The sequence below is a fragment of the Vidua chalybeata genome, chromosome 5 (assembly GCF_026979565.1).
Source record: "Vidua chalybeata isolate OUT-0048 chromosome 5, bVidCha1 merged haplotype, whole genome shotgun sequence".
Lineage (NCBI taxonomy): Eukaryota > Metazoa > Chordata > Aves > Passeriformes > Viduidae > Vidua > Vidua chalybeata.
In genome coordinates, this window is record NC_071534.1 from 66,576,960 (window position 1) to 66,597,394 (window position 20,435).

General features: G+C 36.9%; 1 protein-coding gene across 2 annotated transcripts in view; it reads left to right on the top strand.

The window, feature by feature from the left end:
* Positions 1-20,435, top strand: part of USP6NL (USP6 N-terminal like) — a 110,514-nt gene that overhangs the window by 84,039 nt on the left and 6,040 nt on the right. For both annotated transcript variants that reach the window (XM_053943812.1, XM_053943813.1), the window contains exons 8-14: positions 1,025-1,134; positions 3,359-3,407; positions 5,076-5,196; positions 8,300-8,394; positions 9,498-9,563; positions 9,651-9,750; positions 11,906-12,058. In XM_053943812.1, coding sequence (XP_053799787.1) covers positions 1,025-1,134; positions 3,359-3,407; positions 5,076-5,196; positions 8,300-8,394; positions 9,498-9,563; positions 9,651-9,750; positions 11,906-12,058 — 694 coding nt within the window. The remainder of the gene's footprint in view (positions 1-1,024; positions 1,135-3,358; positions 3,408-5,075; positions 5,197-8,299; positions 8,395-9,497; positions 9,564-9,650; positions 9,751-11,905; positions 12,059-20,435) is intronic.

Below are 20,435 nucleotides of genomic sequence, written 5' to 3' on the forward strand. Positions count from 1 at the left end.
GTCTAGGGGACAAATCATTCTGGGTGTTCAGTTTTAAATTGTACTGAAAGGTGCACATAGCTGAGATGTGGTTAGTGTTGTGTTAGTTCGATGACTTACAAGTAATTCCTCATATGCCTAAAGCTTCTGGTTGTGTTCAACAGATTTGAGGCATGATACTGTTCCCTGTTTGATCCCTTTGTTGTTATCATTTTTGACTTTACTCTTGTTTGCTTGCAACCAGAGTCTGTAGAGTTTTGCCTTTTGATTGTCTGTGGTATTCTCTAATAGCCAGATGTAATGTTTTAAAAATGCCATATTGAATCCAGGGTCTTGTAAACTCAACATTTATGGACAGAAGTGAGAATAAATGAATGAGAGTCAAGAGAAAATTATTGTAAGTGCAAAAAATAAGGTGTCGGTCTAAACCTGTGCAGGTTTCATAAGTATTCAATTACAAAAATGGATTTAATTATAAAACACTAAAGCAAGTGCTAAAGTAGACATATTCTACAACTAAATTAGCTTAGAACAGAAAGACAGAGGAAATTACTAGAGAAATGTCCATTATCTATATTTAGATAATAACTGGCAGCTATGTAGCTGTTACTTCTGCTCGAGAAAGAGACAGGAAAAGTATGAAAACCACACTAAATCATTTGCTTAAAGTCTAGTCTAGAGCATTTGCATCTCAGGTTCTTGTTCCTGAGTAGCAAAATTAATTCTTTCTGTAGTATTGTGACTGCCTCAGAAATGGCAATAAGAACTTTAAAATGCTGAAACAGCCTTAGATATGGGTAGTGAATGATGTGTCCAAAAAATGTCTATTATGGGATTGGTCTTTCTACATCTTTACTCTGTGGCTGTTTCTGAGGCATAGAATTTGTACATATCTATGCTTATTTTGGAAGTTAAAACTGTTAATCTTGTGAGTTGCTATTCTGCATTGTTTTAAATCACGTGATGGCTATTAATTCAACACAGCTGTACAGTCAAGCAGGTTTCTGCTCATTTCTGCTCATTCTGTTTTTTACTGTACTCCCAGAAATTGAAGTGTCAAGCACGAGGGTCTTCGCCAGATATTCGGCAAATTGACCTCGATGTGAACCGCACGTACCGAGACAACATCATGTTCCGGGACAGATACGGTGTGAAGTAAGTAAACTTCCATCTCCCCAGAGATTTTAGCCTTCCTTTGGGTTTTGTATTCTTCTCCCATTATCTAATTCAGAACCAAATAAAGCGGTATTTTTGTATGTGAGCATCTAATTATTTACAACTATAGGCCATAATGCTTTTGGATTTCTTCAAAATGTTTAGCTTCGTTATTTTTTGCTGCCACTAAAGGAGGAATATTAGGCAGCTGTCATCTTTAAAAATGCTTAATAGTGGAAAAAGTGGGGATACAAACATCAGTATTGTTGCTCACTTGCAGCATCAGCACCCTGCTGAGAAGAAGAGGGTATTTTTCCCCTCCTGTCTCTGTATTAGTTCAGTTTTTAATCTCCTTTTCTTGCCAAGGCAGATTTTATGGTAGTCTGCTGCTCTCAAAAAGTGGTACTCAGAGAAACATTTTCTTACATTATTATCCTAGATATTTTGTGGAAAAATCCTGAATCGGGAATTTCTCTGATGCTTTAAGGAAGGAGCACAGAGCAGAGATTCCCAGGCTGAGGTGGTTCCATACAGCCAGTGCAGTTCTGATCCATTTGTGCAGGGCTGGCAGTGCCTGTGCTGCTCGGGCCTCTCTTCCTTCTGTGCACACATTTTAGATGTCAACAGGAGCTCGTTGCCTCTTCAGTTTGGGGTTAACACAAGCAGAGGCAGCTCCAGTCCCTGTGGCTGGTGTAACCACATCCTCAGAGTCCACAGGAAAGCTTTTGGCTGCCTAAAGCAATTTCACACTTGGAATAGATCTTGGAATTACTGTACATATATTATGCATTTCCAGCAATGCCTCAATGAAAAATTCAGAAATCATTTCACATAGCAATGAAATAAAGTCCCCTGGGTAAGTCAATTGCTTGTTTGACTTTTAAGTAGACTGTATGTCTTTGAAGGTTCCTTCTTTTACAGGTCTTCAGTGCTACCATCTAGTGTAAATAATACTGAAATCGCTGTTATTCTGTGTATGGAACTGTGAATGAGATTGAGCTCCTATGCTCAGTTTCATGTGGTTAGTTAAGGGTACAGGAGGTTCCTGTGTTCACTGGGGACCTGTTAGCTTGTCATTGTAAAATGAGGCTCCAGCTTAGTGTCTAGTACCTTATAACACTTTCGTTACTGAAGAATGGCTAAACTTCAGTTCTGCAAGAGGGTAAACCAAAATGCCACAATGCAGGTGTTTTGATAAAGTTCTCCAAGTAAAAATCCTCTTCCCAAAAGAAAATAAGCACCTTCTGGCTTATGCTTTCTTTTATTTAGCCTGCTAATATCTCTTTCCATTCATTGATTAGTAACAGGGAGAAAATGTCACTGGACAGAAAAAGGACAATGTGCAAAACTCTGCTGTTAAATTTCAGCAGTTTAATTTGTAGATGAAAGTAGGCATTCAGGTATCCACATTCTCTTAATTTGTAGATGAAAGTAGGCATTCAGGTATCCACATTCTCTCCTGAACAGGTGACAAGTAGCTGTGAGTTTAAAAGATTATGAGAGCTCTCCACTGTTACTTTCATACACAACTTGGAAAGAACAGAGTTGTGCTGGTGTTGTTTGGGGTTTTTTGTCTGGCTACCTTCACAAGTTAGACTGTTTTACAGAAAGCAAGGGACCTCTACAAAGCTCTTTGTAATTCTAGCTCTGAAATATCCAGAGATCAACAGAGGGCTGAGAACAGGATGCTGAGCCAGAGTTAATATTGTTTTTCTTCAGTTTGACAGTAGCAGTCACTAGAGCAGACTTTAATTTCAGTGCCAAGATTAAGACACCTTTGTGGCTGCTTTGTGTATTTCACATCTTCACTTCTACATCTCTGTTTGGAATCAGTAACAGCTGTTAGTGTTCTGCAAGCACAGAAAACAGGTTTGGGGAGTTTAAATTTTGGCATTCAGAATAAATCAGTGTTTCAAATGTCACCCATGTAATGTTTCACTTTACCTGTCTGTAAAAGTGATGATGTGCCACCACTCTCTTCTAAAGTATATTGATAATTTTTGAAACATTTCAATATGTAAAACATCATAAAGGTGCTAATTACAAAATAGGCTTGAAATCAGAAGCCCTTATCATTGTGAAGTGTGGTTTATCCTGTTCTTTAGTGCTAGACGAGTTAAATTGGGAGAACATGTTTCCAAAATGCAGTTCACTACTTCTATGTTTTTCTGTTTTTACAAAATATATAGTATAGTCTTTTCATTTTCTGCTCTTATTTCTCCAGGCAACAATCTTTGTTCCATATTTTAGCTGCATATTCCATATATAATACGGTAAGCTGTGTTCCTTCACACTTAAATCTGGTTTCTCTAAATGTGCTGTAAGATAATAACTTGCATTTCTTTCTCCCTAAAAAAAAACAACAAACATTTCAGAGACCTTTGGAAGTACATAGAAAAAGATTCTTTGTTGACATATTTTGAGCTGAAGTTAAAATAAAGCATCTGAATTATGAGTTTTATTGGACAGACTGAACTATGCTTACAGTTTGTAATAAGAATAATGAATTTATGTTGTGCTGGAGTGTTATTTGACTGATATTTCCCCAGTTATATTATCTGCCTCCCTTTCATTTGAATGATGGAGAGGAAAATACTGCAGAAAGATGCATGTTGGAGTCCACAGGTGTATTTCATAAGCTGAAAGGTTTTAAAAATTTGGAATTAGTTTAAAAGGTTGCATCTTCTTTACATAAGTGCTTGGTCTTGGCTGCAGTCCTGAATGGGATTTATTAGAGTGGGGTTTCCAGACTGTATCATAAGGGTTAGAAGCTTATGTATTTTGTAATGTCTTTTGTATCTAAAAATAAAAGAAAAATAAGTGCCTTCATGTCCACATTTAACTGGGGTTTTAATGCACTGTCCCCTCATTCCTTGGGCCCATTTTGAGCATTTCTGTACATCTACCATTTTAAATCCCTCAGCAACTCCTTAGAATTCAATATAAAATATGTTAACTTAGCAGAGGAAAGAGAAATTAAAGCATGTACTTGAATTAAATACTGGTTTGTTTGGATTTTTTCAAAGTTCTAAGAAATGTAACCTTTCTGTCTGACCTTTTCTACCTCCTATAAAATATTGGACTGGTATTTTCAAGTTGCATGAATAATTATGTTTAAAATCAATCATCAGAGTGTAACGATGAGAATATTATAGTGAAGTTTTTATTTTGCACTTCTTGTTGTATTTTTGAATTTTTTATTTTGCACTTGTTTGAATTTTTCCTCTTAATGTGTAGTAGTTCTTATGCTTTGGTTTTATCTCTAGAAAAAAGTTGTGCTAAGAGCTTGTAAACCTGAAAAAACCTCCTCAACAATTAAGTAATTTTCCTTACAGATAGTTTATTGATGGGGTTATCTTTGCAGCTGAATGATAGTGACAGCTGGTTCCTGCCATAAAATTCAAAATTAATAGCAGAGGAAGTACTCAAGTTCAGTTTTGGAACAATAATTTTTTTTTCTTTGAGTTTATTACAGTTGCTTGCTATTGGGCTGCTAAACTTGAGCAAGTTTATAGTTACAGGCCACTCTTGAAAAATCCTGTGTTTATCAGATGGTGCTCTGGCTGTAAACAAGAATAAAGCCAGATACTCTCATCCTGCATAAAACCCCCCAAATTACAACTAAATGAGAAATGCATCCATTGGACAAAAAGATGATACAGTAACTTGAAAATATTAGTACTGACCAAGGATTTCGTTCATCAGTAGTGAGTTTTAGTGAGCAATGAATACTTCCAGGTTACTTTTCAGTTGGAGGGTTGTGCATCATCCCTTCTATCTATCAATATTCTTAATGTTTAAATATGAAGTGTGTTTGGTGGGAAACTTTGCCATCAGGACAGGCATCATCTTTCCTCCACTAACTCAAGGAAAAGCTAAAAGCTCATGGCTATGAGGCTTTTGTTTCCATCATTTTAATATTTCCGCTGTATGATTTTCAGGAAGTTGGATACTGTCAGGGAATGAGCCAGATCACAGCTTTGCTCCTGATGTTCATGAATGAAGAAGATGCCTTCTGGGCCTTGGTGAAACTTCTCTCTGGTCCAAAGCACGCTATGCATGGTATGGAGTTTCATGTCAGTTTATTTATGTTTCAACCTGTCCTATTTAAGCTGTAAATTATTTGAAAATGAAACTGTTCTGTTCTGATTGGTCAAAAATAAAACATAATGAGAGCTTTATACTTGGGATATGTATTGGATGTTACTGGAGCTCTCATCCATAAGAGAGAGTAATGGTTTTTATATGTGATATCTTTCAAATAGTTCTTAATGAAAATCAGATTGTTTCCTCTTCTCTTATCCTCTCAGGGAATGTAACCAATTGAAAACTGGTTATGTAGACATCTATATAGTAATAAAATAGTAGTGGAAGCCTAATACAGAATGTGTTAAGTAATATTGCAGCTGTGCTGTCGTTTGGCAGGACAGGAATCTACAGTAAAAAATGGACTTGTGTCTAGGCATGAACTTCTGGCTTCTCAGTTTTATCTCTACCTCACACAGAATTTCCTGTTCTCATGGTATTGTTGCTCATGTGTTATTGGTAGTTCTCTCTTTCCATGCCAGATGTAGTATGATCTATGCATATTCCATGGCTATTGGTATGGAACAAGTCCAGGAATTCCAAAACCTTTGTGATGTTACAAGTTCTGGTGATTTAGAAAAGCTGTGGTTCTTGGAAGCCTGCAAAAGTTAATGTCATCCAGAACTTGGGCTTTTTAGCAAATTTCCAACAAGCTCTAGCTGCTTTTCCCTGCTGGAGAATTTCTCATTCTGTGATATCTTCCTTCCCAGGCTTTTCATTGTTCCTGGATATTCTCCACCCCCAAAACAAAGGGATAGTTTGTTATTTTGCTGTTCACAGTTCTGCAAAGCTATTGACACGGGGGGAGGAAAAAAGTGTGATCTGATGTCAGTGTCGTAAATTAAATTTTGAAGTCATCAAATATCAAAAGATTTTCTTGGAGCTTTATGCAATGATAACACAGACTAAAAGCATCTTACAAAAAAATCTATAGATTTCATAATAATCCAAACCTCTGTAACTGCAGCAGTGTAGAATATTGAGCTCCTCAAAGCTCACAGAAAGTACTTACTTTGGGGAAAGTAAGTCAAAATCAGGTCCTTATTTACCAAATCATGTGCATGATAAACAAGAGGATAAACACAGGTAAATGAGTTGCTTGAGATGTTGCAGACCTCCTCCCTTCTCTCCTTTGTTCCTGTCACACACCTGTCAAGTGATGGGAGAGAGAAGGAGGGAGCTTTGAGTAGCCCAAGGCTTGATGAGTTTCTCCACAGGGCATATGAACCATTGTGTCACAGCTTTATTATACACACTGAAACTATTTTGGCAGTTCCTGTTAAGCAAGTTTGTATTTATAGAGGTTGATAAAACGTTAATTATAACTCATATATTCCAAATTTATCATTTATTAAATGTTGCCAACTAGTCTAAGGTTCTGCTTTCAGCAGGTTGGACCAGATAATCTCCAGAAGTCCAGGAAACCTAGATTTCCTGTGATTCCTTGAATTTATCTGTTTAAATGTCACTGTGCATCTGTAAATATCACTGTAGATTCTGGAAAGGAAAGTTTAAAACTCACTTAACTGATGTCATATGATAGTTTGCACTTTATATGTTCTTCTTTGGGGAAAGTAGCTTAAAGCTACTTTAAAGCTTAAGGAATTTCAATTCCAAATTGCCAATATCCAGGAAGAAAAACTTGTATAGTTGCACTTGATGCCACTGACCATCAGATAGTTCTCTGAAATGGGCATCTGCCTATGGAAATCATAGGAGTGGGCTAAATAATTCAATTAGAATCATATTGGCAAGATTAGGATGGTTAAAAGCTTCTCCCCACAGACAAGGTTTTTCATAGGTTTTTTTCAATTTTACCTGTGACACAGCAACCTGGAATACTTTTTGGGTGCAGCCCATTAGCCAGACTAATTTCTAGTATAGAAACTACTTGAAATCAAGAGATTAATTTGGCCTCTCTGATATTTCATATTGTATGGAAGATGTAAAGTCTCTAAATGAAAAAATGCAGACATCTGACCCTGAAAATTATCTGCTTTTTTTGGAAGCTCTTTCCATTGATCTTCCTATAGTCTTAAAAATTCAAGATAATGAGTTGGTGTATGTAAATATGAAAGAGCAACCTTCATGGAAAAATAACCTTTATTGTTATTGTTGATGGCTAATTAGCTTTGATGTAGTCACTGTTTACAGTAAGAAAAACACTAAATGCCTTGCCTGTGTTATTGAAATTTCCTAATATGCAACCTGACATTTAAGTATTTTAGAATTTGCATTTGTATCTATGAAATACTAAACCTGTGTGAATCTGAGGTAGTAAATCTTGTGTCTTGGTGACTGTGCACTGAATTGCACAATTGGTAACTTAAAAGGCTTTGCTTTTTGGTTTGGGACTTTAGTCACTCTTTGTTTCTTTTTTTTTTTAAGTTGCATAGCTACTGTGGGTCTGTACTTGTTCTTCCAGTTTTCATACTGCTTAAAATATATTGGAGTTTTTTTATAAGTTTTAACTCTGCTGATACCTCAGCTGGGAAGGGGTCTTAGAGTTTTCCATGTGTAATCACTAAAATAATTAGATGGGTTTTTTAATGACCTTTGTTTCAGTTGTGTGAGCTCAAAGTCTTTACTTATAGGATATAATCGTGATATTTGTCTTGCTAGAATATCCCTGTTGTCTTTTTTATGGTCTTTTCTTCAAAGCAGACAGTTCTAGTAGATACCTATGCTGTTTGCCCTTCTATCATGAATTTTCTGGGCTATAATTTCAATTTTAGTGGGTGACGGTTGTGATTCTTTGTTTTGGTTTTCTTTTAAAGAGCAAGAGTAATTATAAATGTGGTTTCCACATTATCTTATACTGGTTTGGCTAATGTAGGACTGATGGATCTGCTGTAATTTGTCATTTTGATCTAATAATTGTCACTAAGGGAATGTATTGATTGTAGCTATTTAGGCAGGAGTATGTGCATATCTGTATAGAGGCATCAGAATATTGTTACGAATATCTCTTCAGATCCAGTGGTCTTACAGAAAGATAATATTCTTGGAGCCTTAGTGGTTTTTTTTAATATCATTTTATAGTACTAACACCTGTTAAGTGACCAACTTCTTTTCCTAGGTTTTTTTATTCCTGGTTTTCCAAAACTGATGAGGTTTCAGGAACATCATGACAAAATTCTGAAGAAATTTTTGTCCAAACTTAAGCAGCATTTGGTAAGTATTTATTTCACTATGCAAGCCATGCAAATTTACAGCTTTCTACCTTGTTTCAGTTCAAGTGAACCCACTAGATCAAGAATAAGCAAACCTCAGGAAAATAAGTGAAGTTTTAAGAGGCAGAAGTGCTGTTGTTTTCATATAGACAAAGTTACGGTGCATCTTGACAAAGTTATAAAATTGGATCCTAAGAGTGATTCATTTGGATGTCTGTCTCACTTTGGACCTCTGAGTTAAGGACACTGTGTGGTTCTTCTATTTGGTCTTGTGTGAGCTTCTGTAAGCACACTGATGCTAGAACATTTTATTTTGTATGTTTAGCTTGTGGTTCATCTCTGGACAGAGGTGACTTTAGGACAAGCCAGTTTTAATTTCTGTTTAAAAAATAACCTTTATAAGAGGGGTTAATGGTCCACAGTTAAAATTCATGATAAGTTAACTTTTCAGCTTTTACTTTGGCTTTTCTTCTTACTGTGCAAAGGACTTTGAAGAGCTCCATGAAGCTGCAGAGAAGCTTTAGCAATCTTTGAGTGGGTGTCATACCTAATGGATTATCTGTGCTCTAGGGCAAATCAGGCCCCTTAATCAAGAAATAAAATTCCTTATCAGCCTACATCCTGTTTGAGGTCCACTGGTCAAAGAATTTGGTTGTTTTCCAATAATTTTTGGTGGATATGTATTTTTGTGAAGAAGTCCTTTCAGTCTTGGGCATGAATTGTCAGCCTTGCTGCAGAGAAATGAAAGACTTAATGGACCCTGTGTCTGAACTTGGGTTGCTCTAGAATATTGCTTTATATTCTTGAGAGAGGATTTTATCCTCTGCTACCTCTGTCCCAAGAACATGATAAAAGTCTAGGATGTATTAATACTTTAGCACCTCTAAGTGCATGTTCTTCAGGTGGTGAAATTGATGAAGAAAAGCTATAAAAACCAGAATTTGCCTCTGTTGGATTGAAGTAACAGTGTTTTATGTAGTTAAATTAATTATTTATGTTGACTATTGAGTACATTAGCCTCAAGGGGAAAATGTTTTTTCATGGAGAGTGCAAGGCATTACTTGGATTTTTGAAAGTATTTTTCAACTTCTGTGTTGTTTCCAGGACTCCCAGGATATGCCCACTAGCTTTTACACAACCAAGTGGTTTTTCCAGTGTTTTCTTGATCGTGTGAGTATGTTTTTCTTTCTGTTGCTGTTTTTAATTGTGACTTGGGGCAGACTGTTTTCACAGCATTGCCTGATTCTGTCATTGCAGACTCCCTTTACATTAAGCCTCAGGATATGGGATATCTACATACTTGAAGGAGAGCGGATTCTCACTGCTATGTCTTACACAATTCTGAAACTGCACAGAAGTAAGAAAGAAATCTGTCAAACATTTGAAACCTAAACAGAGGTTCAGCTAGTTTTGTTCTCATTTTGTGTAGTTTGACCTTAATGTATAAAAATCTTAGTTTTCCACATGCTTTATGCTGCTTCTGACAGATATTTTTCATTCCTTATGCACAAAAAGTTAAAAATCTTTGCTTTATTAATGTGTGTGTGTTGTGGGTTGATCTTGGCTGTATCCTGATGCCCACCAAGCTGCTCTATGCCTCCTTTCCTCAGCAGGACTGGGGGAAGGAGAAATCAAGATGGACTTTTCTAGACAGCAGTGCAGCACTGTGAGGGCACCTGTGGGGAAAATTAACTCCATCTCAGCTGGGCCCAATGCAGTGTGATTGTCAAACAGAAGTATTCATTAGAGTAAGAAAGTTATTTGGACCTGAAGTAATTTGTATTACTGACTAAACGATGGGGAAAAGTGTGGTAGTTTCATGGTCTGAAAATGGCTTCTTAACCCCCACAGGATTTAAATCAAAAAAGCACACAAAGAATCGAGACTGTGCCACTAAATGCTGAAAATCTACCAGCAAATACCTCAGCAATGAGGAATCACCAGTCTGTGGCACTTTATACTATTGTTTGTCCAAGAATGTAATTCAAGTCCAGAATTTCTCTAGTCTGCCTGTGTGACCTTCTCCTTCATCTGTTGACTTTGGGTGAATTAAATTTGAGATTTTGAACAGAACTGTCTAAAGCATCTATGCCTGGTTCCCCAAAGTGACTTGGCATCCTAAGTTCCAAGGACCCAAAAAGCTTTTGAGGGTGGGTGTTTGCTTCTAAATAGATTTGAGCATTTCTAAGGATGATACCTTTTATCTGAACTTTGAGACACTCCTCCTGTGGGATTTTGGTGTTCTGAGTGAAGTCATTTGATCTATGTAAATGCAGAGGTCTGTGTGGGGCCCATACAATCAATGTTTTAATTTCCTTGCTAGTTTATCCTTCTTGAACTGTGGTGATGCTACCTTATTGTCTCACTGGGATGTTTTCATTAGTTTGTTCATAAACAACTTTGAAAAATGGAACAGGTTACGTTCTACATTATTGCATTTGAGAAAGCTAAACATTTAGAGGCAAATCATTAGGCTTAACGTTTTTGGTTTCTCTTTTTTATTTTCAAATAGATATCTATTTGATTTTTTTTTCTTTTTATTATTCACCACTGTTTTAATGGGAAGACCTGAGGGAAAAAGTCTGATTGTGGATTTGCTTGCTTAGCAAGTACACAGCAACTTCCTCCAGGATCAAACACTGGGAGAATCTCACGGCAGCAGAGGAGATGAGAGGGCTGGCAGAGAAGCTGACAGAAGACAGATTCTGATTTGTTTCCCAATTTCTTGTCTACCCTCAAAAACATGGATGGTATAGCTATTCAGTTGGTGTCATTGTGGAATACATGCCAAGAGCATTTTTATTACAGCATCAAAACAATTTTTTTATGGTTTGCATATTGTAACTATACAGCTGAAACTGTTGATGATGTACAAATGATGAAAAAAGAGGCATAGGTGTGCAGTTACAGCCTTGCAATCCACGTGGCCTTACTGCTGTGTAAAAAGGGAAACAAAAAATAATATGATAATTATAAAATGACTTTCAAAATATGATCTGAATTTTCAGAGAGCCTGAAGCAATGGTTCTGAAGTGTGAACTGCCATCATCATTTCATTGGGAGTTAATTCAGTTGTGAACGAGGGTGCCGTAAATAGCGACTTTTAAATGTGTATCTGCTTTTCAGAGCTCCTTATAAGAGAGATTGATGTCTGTTGTGCAGATCCACAGCAGTGGTTGTAAGTTGAGGATGCTGGCTGACAAAGGCCTGAAGCTGTTGGACATGAGAAGGCTGAAGGAGGGTGACTTGTAGTTAGTTTTCTGAAGGTGCCCCTTTTTGAAAAACACCATCCTAAGTAAAGGATAATGTGTAGAAAGGATTTGCATGGTAACTTGCAAGTGAATTTTTAATGTATTTTTAGATCTCTAGTTGTAGAAATCTGTTATCTGCCTAATTAACAAGTGTTTTTCATTCTACTTCGAAAACAAAAGCACCTCATGACTAAAGTACATTTTTGAATGTTCATTATCAAGATATCTTAATGTATAATGTAATCTTTTCTCCTTATATAGAGCATCTGATGAAATTACAAATGGAAGAGCTTGTAGAATTTCTGCAGGAGTCTTTAGCCAAGGATTTCTTCTATGAAGATGACTTTGTAATAGAGCAGCTCCAAAATTCTATATCAGAATTGAAACGAGCAAAGCTGGATTTACCAGTAGCTGGTAAGAAACTTGCAAATATGCAGAGTTAGATCTTTGGAGTTATTCACACATTGGTAATTTTTAAAATGTTAATTAATGCTGTTGAAAACTGTGCAAATATTTTCCTCTTCATCACTGCATAGATTTTGGGAGTTTTTATCCAAAAATATTTTACAGTGTAAAATCACCACTTTTCCTTTCATGAATTTTCCTCTTCTTTTGGTTTTTTTGTTTATTGTTTCTAAGGTAATGGCAAAGCACTATGAAATGTACCATGTTCTGGTAATTTTATTAACTTGATTTTATAAAACCTTTCAGATAGAGGATCAAATATCAAGGTTTCAAAGTGTCTGAAACACTACATTGTCAGAGAATCCAGACTGTTTTGTAGATTGATTAGATGTGGACCAAACTTCAGGCCAAATAGCTTCTTCTGTTTGTCAAATCCAGATTTTTAATTTTTTGCAAGTGATAGACTTGCTGGGTGTTTAATGGAATAGTTTTCATTATTTCTTTTTAGCCTTTGTACTTTTTGGTTTCAGGTAAGAAATGCTTGTTTCATGTGGCCTTAGGAAACGTATAGGATCTCTTCTTTTCCTTAAGATTCTAGTCTCTTCTCTATCCCTATCTCCGTAGTCTTTAATTAGAATTTTTCTTGTAATTACTCAGAGTCCTTTTACTTTATCCTTGCTAATTGTAGAAAAGAATGTAAGAAAATGTTTTTTTAAAAAATTATAAACATGGCAGTACTTACCTTGAAGTAACTTAATAAAGTTGCTGTGATTAGCTTTCAGAAGTTAGGAAGTGTCAGAGTAAAGGTTGCCTGTGTGGCATTGTTGTGATAATTTGTTCTTTCATTAATGAACTTAATTTTTCTGTTTCTGTTGACATTATTTATTTCTTGTAGTATTGGGCTGTGTCAGAACTCCTCATTACAAGTAAATACCTCTTTTACCTGGTTCTTCAGATCTGTTCCTATGAAGTACAAATACTTTCTGTGTATTTGTTTCTTACTTTGCTTCTTCTCAGAGTTCCCATTTCTCTTGCTCCCTATTCCTGTGTTTTGTGCTGTTCCTGAATTTCTGTACAATCTGTCCAGCAGGATTTCTTCCACCCACGACAGGTCTAAGTCTACTTTCTGCCCTTTTCATCTGTTGCTTCCCCTTTCTCACCACAGCATTCCTATTCTACCATCTCTCCATCCTTTTTCCCCAAGCTGAGTTTCAGTTTTGACTTGCTCTTCAGCAGAAATTGCTCTTTGTCCCTACACTTCAGCCCGATGCTGTCTCAGGCATCTTGTGCAGTGGGTGACAAATCTGAGCAGCTGTGTCCTGCAGCATCAGCTCCACACCACCATGTTAGAAGGAGATAGATCATAGGAGTCCTGTCTGTTCAATCCTAAAGACAGAGTTATTCATAGTTATGTTTGAGCAGTGAGGGGGTTATCCCAGCAGCTTCACTTCTCTGTAGACCCATAGATTTTTTTATGGATGTGGTAAAATAAATTTCATCAGTGAAAAGTTCCACTTGAAACTGTGATAGGGGAAGAATTGGGAAAGATTTTTGTAGTTTGCTACTTGATGGAGGTAGTGTATCTTCCAGCCTAGAAAATCACATGCATGTAAGTAATATTGAGATTTTCTGTGGAAAATATGGAATTTACTGGAAATTTTCTTGATGCAGAAGGCAGAAAGTCTGTTCCAAATTTGTCTGTTTTGTTTTGGTAGAACATAAAATGTATTCAAGTGAAAGTTTGTTTGAGAATACTCTGAATTTTCATAGAAAATTCAAGGAGGATTTCAGTGACATAAGAGTCATGCCCCTTTGTGACAGGGGTGTGAAAATGTGAGACTCACTGAGTCTGATTGAGGATACCAACAGCAAGGAATGGTGACTGTGTCTTCTTCCTGAGACGCTTTGGCAGTGGGATAAGGCAGTTGTTCAGTTTCACACCATGCACACTTAGGTGTAACCTCTGATACAGTGAGCTGACAGCAGGCAAAGTGTTTTGGGCCACATTGCTTCTTAATTTTGGTAGCTAAAGAAAAATCAGTAACAAAATGTCTTTCTTGTGTTGTTTTTTTTCCTATTAACATGAATGAGAAGGTTGCATTTTAAAACAGAAGGAGCAAGGGCAAAGTGAAGTGTATGTTGGTGCTGGAATTGAGCTTTTTCCTTTTTGATTTCAGATTAACCTGGGCAAGCCTTTCTGTGTGGTATGTTTTTGCTAGGGGTAGAAGGGAACGTTATTTAACCTTTCACAGACTAAAAATAAAATGCCTTCAGCCTAATTGTTGGGAATCTAGCTGTTTTTTCTGCTCTTATTACTTGAGTGAGGCTGCCTCATTTGTTCTTGGTATGAATTTCATAAGCCGTTGGATTTATTTGTTAAACTTTTCTGCACTCTCTTAATTTTGGTTTTATTGATTATTGTCTTCAAGCAGTATTCTTCAGGTTTTGAAAATTCTCTAGACAGTCAGCTTTGCTTATGTGTTGTTATAGGATACCAGGTGCCCTCCTTAGTTGGGCAGAGGAGATAAAACAAAAAAAGACTTCTGGATCAATATAAGGACAGGGAGAGATCACTCAGCAATTGCCATCATGGGGAGAACAGACTTGACTTGAAGAAGTTAACTGAATTTGTTAGCAATTAAATCAAGAGTAGGATAGTGAGAAATAAAACCTTAATAAAAACTTTCCCCCACTCTTCCCTTCTTCATGGGTTCAACGTCACTCCCCTTTTTTCTCTACCTCCTCCTTCCCAGCAGCACAGAGGGGCAGGGAATTAGGGTTGTGCTCAGTTCATCATGCATTGTTTCTGCTGCTGCTTTCTCCTGAGGTGAGGACTCCTCACACTCTTCCCTTTCTCCAGGGTGGAGTCCCTCCCACAGGCTGCCAAAACCTGGCCATGCAACCCCCATGCAAATGTCTGTCTGGCTCTACTCTCTTTACTACCTTGAATTTCACTGGTTTTCTTCTAATTTAATCTGAAATGTATGAAACTATTATATGTGATATGACCACAAAAAATACCGGCCTGCTCATTTAAGTATTCACTGCAGCCTGAGAAAATAATGTTTATTTTAGTTTTCTCATCTGAAATCAAAACACTACTTCCTATCTTGTACCTTTCCTTTTTTTTACACTGAGCAAAAATTACACCTTTAAGAGCTAAAGTAAAAGTGCATGTTAGGATCAAGAAAAAAAAAATCTTCATCTTGCAGTTGCATCAGTATCAGTCATCCAGGAATAGCAGTGAGCTAATTAAGCTCAGTGGAATTTTCCATCTGGCATCCTCTGTTAGGCTGTATAGATTTTCCTGCCCTAGTAGGGTAAGCTGCAGTAGGATATTAAAAGAGGTAATAACTTTTGTGTTACTTTAAAGTGGATGTCTATTTATGTCTGATGTAGCTTTCTCTGGCTCACTTCCTCCATGGCTTCTCTCACTGAATTAAAGAGCTCCTTGTTCCCTTCAGAGCAGAGAAGGAAGGGACTTGTTTAGTATTTTCTCTCTGACAAAGCCCTTAAAATGCTCAGCCAGAAGAGATGGGGATCTTGCTAATTTTGGATATCAGTGATTGGCACTGGTTTTGCCAATACCAAGCCTGTTTTGCATAAAGAAGGCCAAGGATTTTTCTTCCTTTCTGTGCCGATTTCTAGTCAAGTGCTGACCAGTGTAGGGTAGCTCATACTTAGCAAGTCCAACCTGCAGAGGGTGGTTTGGAACTCTGATGCCCCCAAGGTGGGCATCCCTCTGGAGACAGGGGGCTGTGTGCTAAGCTCACCTCTGACTGGGGAGCTGTGGTTTTTGAGACCTCGGAGAAGCGAGGCTGTGGCGGCTGTACATTGAATCTGTCCTTGAAGGTACTTCTCTGAAACAGCCTCAAAAAGAAGAAAAGGCATTTGGTATTTTCTGGATTGCCTGGAATGTGATGAAGGATGTCCACACGATGGCTCACCTAAGTCTGTGTGATTTTACATATTCTCCTGGAGTCAGATCCAGTGGAAATTCAACCATCTCTTCCTTTATTCATCTTATCCTTAACATTATGATGTTAAGACCATAATGAGAAAAATTTTCTTGGTATACACCATTGATTTCCAAAATTCCTTGATGCAAATTCTTTCCTTGTCTGTTTTTTTAAAACAGCAGCTAAATTCTATAAATGCTCACAAGATATAGATAGAATTTCTAGCTTTGCTGTATTTTTTTTCCCTGTAGGACTACATAAATAATGCAATGCTTAATAAACAATATTTATATATGGATAGATTTTTATAGTGTCTGGCTTTAATAAACAGAAGTGCTTACCAGTGAAAGTTCCATATTAAAAATATGTTGTTGAAAATAGCTTATTAATCCAGTGTTTTGTAAACAAGACAGCCAGGCCCATTTTCAAGGTGTGAAGCCCCTCAGGTCTCTTCTTGAGACAGTTTCTCATTTGTGTTTTAATATAAGGGTCCTGAAAAGTGTGGGCAGGGGGCTCCTGGGTTGGATTTTTATGACTGAAAGTTTAATAGTCTTTGCAGCAGCTGAAGGCCTTAAATCAAAGACAAAGGTCTTGTACCTTAATTTTAAAGCAATATAGGCAAATTTGGAAGCTGCCTGTTTCCTTGGGATTAATACCACCTTTAAACTGCAGTTCTTCTAGTTTTCTCCATCTTTTCAGTAATCGGAGAAAACTAGCAAAGTTTGAATCTTGCATTTGCCATAAATTTAAAAATGTTTATCTGATATTTATCTTTGAAGTTATTAAATTTATTATCAGTATATTTTATTCAATGATCTATTTTACACAGTAATCAGTGATAGTGCAGAAATGTATATTACCTCAGTAATCTATTAAATAATGTCTGTTCTCTCCTGTTAATGAGCCTTCTGGCAGACAAAGCAATAGAAATAAGTAAATCAGCTTGACTTTCCTGTTTCTGATGGTGTCTTTCTTTTGGTTGTGTTTCGTTTCAGAGGAATTTTGGATTTTTCTCTTGTACTTCAAGAATACACAAGTAGCTATTTCAGACAATGCACTTAATTCTTTAATAAACTAAACTATTTTTTTCTGCCTTGTTTTTTGTGTGATGCAACTACTTTACAATACTATGAACTAAAATAATATGTGGAGTTACACTAATACAGTTAGTATATATCCTTAGCAGTTTTAGACTTTGGCTTTGCATCATTTAAAAATCTTTACTGTTTAAAACTTGCATGATCTTTAAACACATGATCCAAATAGTTGTGTTGGTCATTGTTCATATTGCTGTTTACAACTGACTTTTCAAGAAAGTGTATTTTCTGGAAGAAATGTTGAATTAGGAATGTAAAGCAGTGGTTAATTTTAGAAATTTCTTTTTTGCAAGGGCACCTTACAGATGTGCAGCTGATCACCTGTATTTTCTGCCTAATAACCAAATCTGTTAAGATTTCTGTTTATCTGAATGCAGGTGTTCATAAAATAAGTTCTCCTTACTGTCAGTACTATCAAGTGACACAGCTGCAAGAGAGGCAAACAGTGCTTTTAGTTCTCCCTTCAAGTTGTCCAGCAGTATTTCATTTAGCAGCTCCTTTGCCAATGATGGCATATAAAGGAAGGAGGAGCAGAGGTTGACTTTCAGACAGCAGCTAGAGCTTCTAGTGCAGGCCCTCAAGTTTCTTTAAAATTCTCTTGGTCTTGTAAACTGAAGAAGATGGGATGTCACTGGTTGAAAATAAACACAAAATTTCAAGTTGTCATTTTAAGAGTTTTTTTTATGACCATTACTATCCTTGAAAATTGTGTTAGAACAGTCAAAGTGCATGTATTCTGGTGCTGAAATTAAGGACTAGACTGTTATTCACCGGAGAGAGCACTTAAAGCACTTTACTCCAATTATATGTCTGCTACTCGATGCACGGGGCTGTCAGTGCCTCCTGAAGCAATTATCTGTAAAAGTCTTGTAGTGGAGATCGGCTTCCACTGGGTGGTGGCCAAGGCTTGTTTGAGCAGGAGGAAGTAAAGAGAAGCAAACTTTCTTTAATATGGCTTGTCTTTCTTGTCTTTTGGGGAACAGTCAGATCTGCTCACATTTGCTTTGCTCCTTTTCATGTCAGGGAATATGTTTGCCAACAACAAACAAGCACCTGATTGTTCTTGTTTTGTTTAAGTTGTCTCCCTCTACTTCCATTGCTCTCCTTCCTCACCCATTTTTCACCATATTTCCTTTGTTGTTTGCTTATTTTATGCTATATTGCATAGAAGCCAACTAAATCACTACCTTTCTTTTAAAGGAAAAATAAAAAATCTATAGTTTCTCCTCTGTAAACTCTGATACAAGCTATTATAATGCTTGTTTTTGGGAAAAGCCAGTAACTAAACTGTCTAGAAACCTACTTTGTTGAAAGAAGGAAGGAGAGAAGGATGAAAGTAGAGACATCCATATCTCACAGGAATACTGGCAACTTGGGAAAAATCTCATTACCCAGATTATTTCAGAGGACAAATGGACATTTTGATTATTGTACAGGTCAGAACAGTCACAGCTGAACTAGACAGCTTTGTCTTAACTTGTGATTTTAAAATGCTTTCAATTCTTGTATGTAAATATCACAGATTGTATAGAAAAACACTTGTCCCAAAAGTATTTCTTATAGAATTTGGCAGTTTCTCCATTTCTCAGTCAGACAGTGAATTAACTCAGATCTTAGATCAGCAACACAAACAGATACTTGATTGAGTTTCCTTTAAAACATCCAACTAAAATTTCTTCCTGCTCAAATCTGAGGAGTTTGAACAGTGAGTATAGTTGAAGTAGTGCAGGAGATGGCTGAGAGCTGTGTGTGAGGCTTTAGGCAGATTTGGAGTGGAAAAATATTAGATGAAAGAAATGGGGCTTGAAGGAATTGGTGCTTTTGCATGCTTGTCTGGTGAGGTGTTTGTGTACCTCTTCAGGTAGGGATGTTTGTTGTGACTTCGTTTCTTTTGTTTGCTTTTGCATGATGGTTTTTTATCCTCAGCTTTTTGCTTTTATTACCTTTTTCCTTTCTTTCTTGCTAGCATGCAGCATCATGGTTTTCTCGATGTTATTGCTGATACTGGATTGCTTAAAGCATTCCCAAACACAGTTGGCATGTTCTTTGTGCATTTGAAGAGTATCCCATGGTAGTCATGTGCATGGTGGTAATTTGGTTATCCTCTGCTTGTTTTATTTTGTGAACTTCTTTTTTTGTTTGTTTGTTTTGGGGTTTTTTTTCCTTTTTTTTAAACTTCTTGTTTCCCTGGAAGTGGCAACTCTATATGTTTATAAGTATTTCTGTATGATCTGTACACTTCAGTTAGAATTAAGTAGCCATTTTGCAGTTTCAAAAAATTTCCTTTAGGTGATTGGTTTGCAAGATGTCTTTTTGCTGCAACATCATAGATCCTTACACAAGTCCTTTCCTCTTAGTGCTTTTTATGGCTGGAGGTGATCAGTGCTGGAGCGCTTTTGAACCAGAACAAGCCTGTTCTGGTAGCCTTGATTCCTGAGTTGGTACCTCCAGCAATGTGGCCTTACTTAGTTCCACAAGGAGATGTGGGTGACTGAGCAACCAGTGCCCCTTGTTGGCATCCAAGGTCAAGTTAAACCAAGTTTTGTGGAAGTCCTGTGGCTCAGGTTCAACCTGTATTTCTTTTTTTCCCATTGAGCCTTCTTCCACACGTTCTCTTTGTTCTGTATTTTGTTTTCCCTGACTGCACTGAGCTCTGTTCTTACCAGCTATAAACACAGTATCGTGCTGTCAAAATGCAGAGGTCTTCTCCTAAATGAATTATTCTCTTGCAACATTTTCCTTGTTACTCAGGATGTGAATTAATGTTGAGTTCTAACAATTTCACTGCAGACATGGCAAAATTTCTCTGATGGTCATTTTACAGCTGTGATTCATGTTACAGGATGCATCATCTAGACCATGCAGCCACATATGCCTGGTTGTAGGGTGTTCCTTTACCCTGAAATGAGAAGGAAAGGTGACACACAGCAGCCTCGATAGAATTCAATAAAAATGTCTGCAGTATTCTCACTTGGGTTTATTAGAGCTTAATGGTAATTAGGAAGCCTTAAGTGTGTGAAATTAAAAACCAAAACCTCACACAAACCCCACCTTTATAGTGCAACCTAGCATATTTAAAGGATCTGCTATTGCTCTATAGGCATTTCTTAGAGTAAAAGCTGGGAGAAAATAATTCAGTTCATGCTTCTGATGACCCTGGGCAAATGAAGGAAGCATTGCAGCTACCAGAGGAACTGGTCTTCAGGTTTTTATATATATGACTAGAATATTGTAACTTAAAGTGTGGAAGAAAGTAAACACTTTTTCTAAAACATGTCTTCTATATAAGGACAGAAATTAAATAATCTAGCAATGCTGCAGAGCCATTTT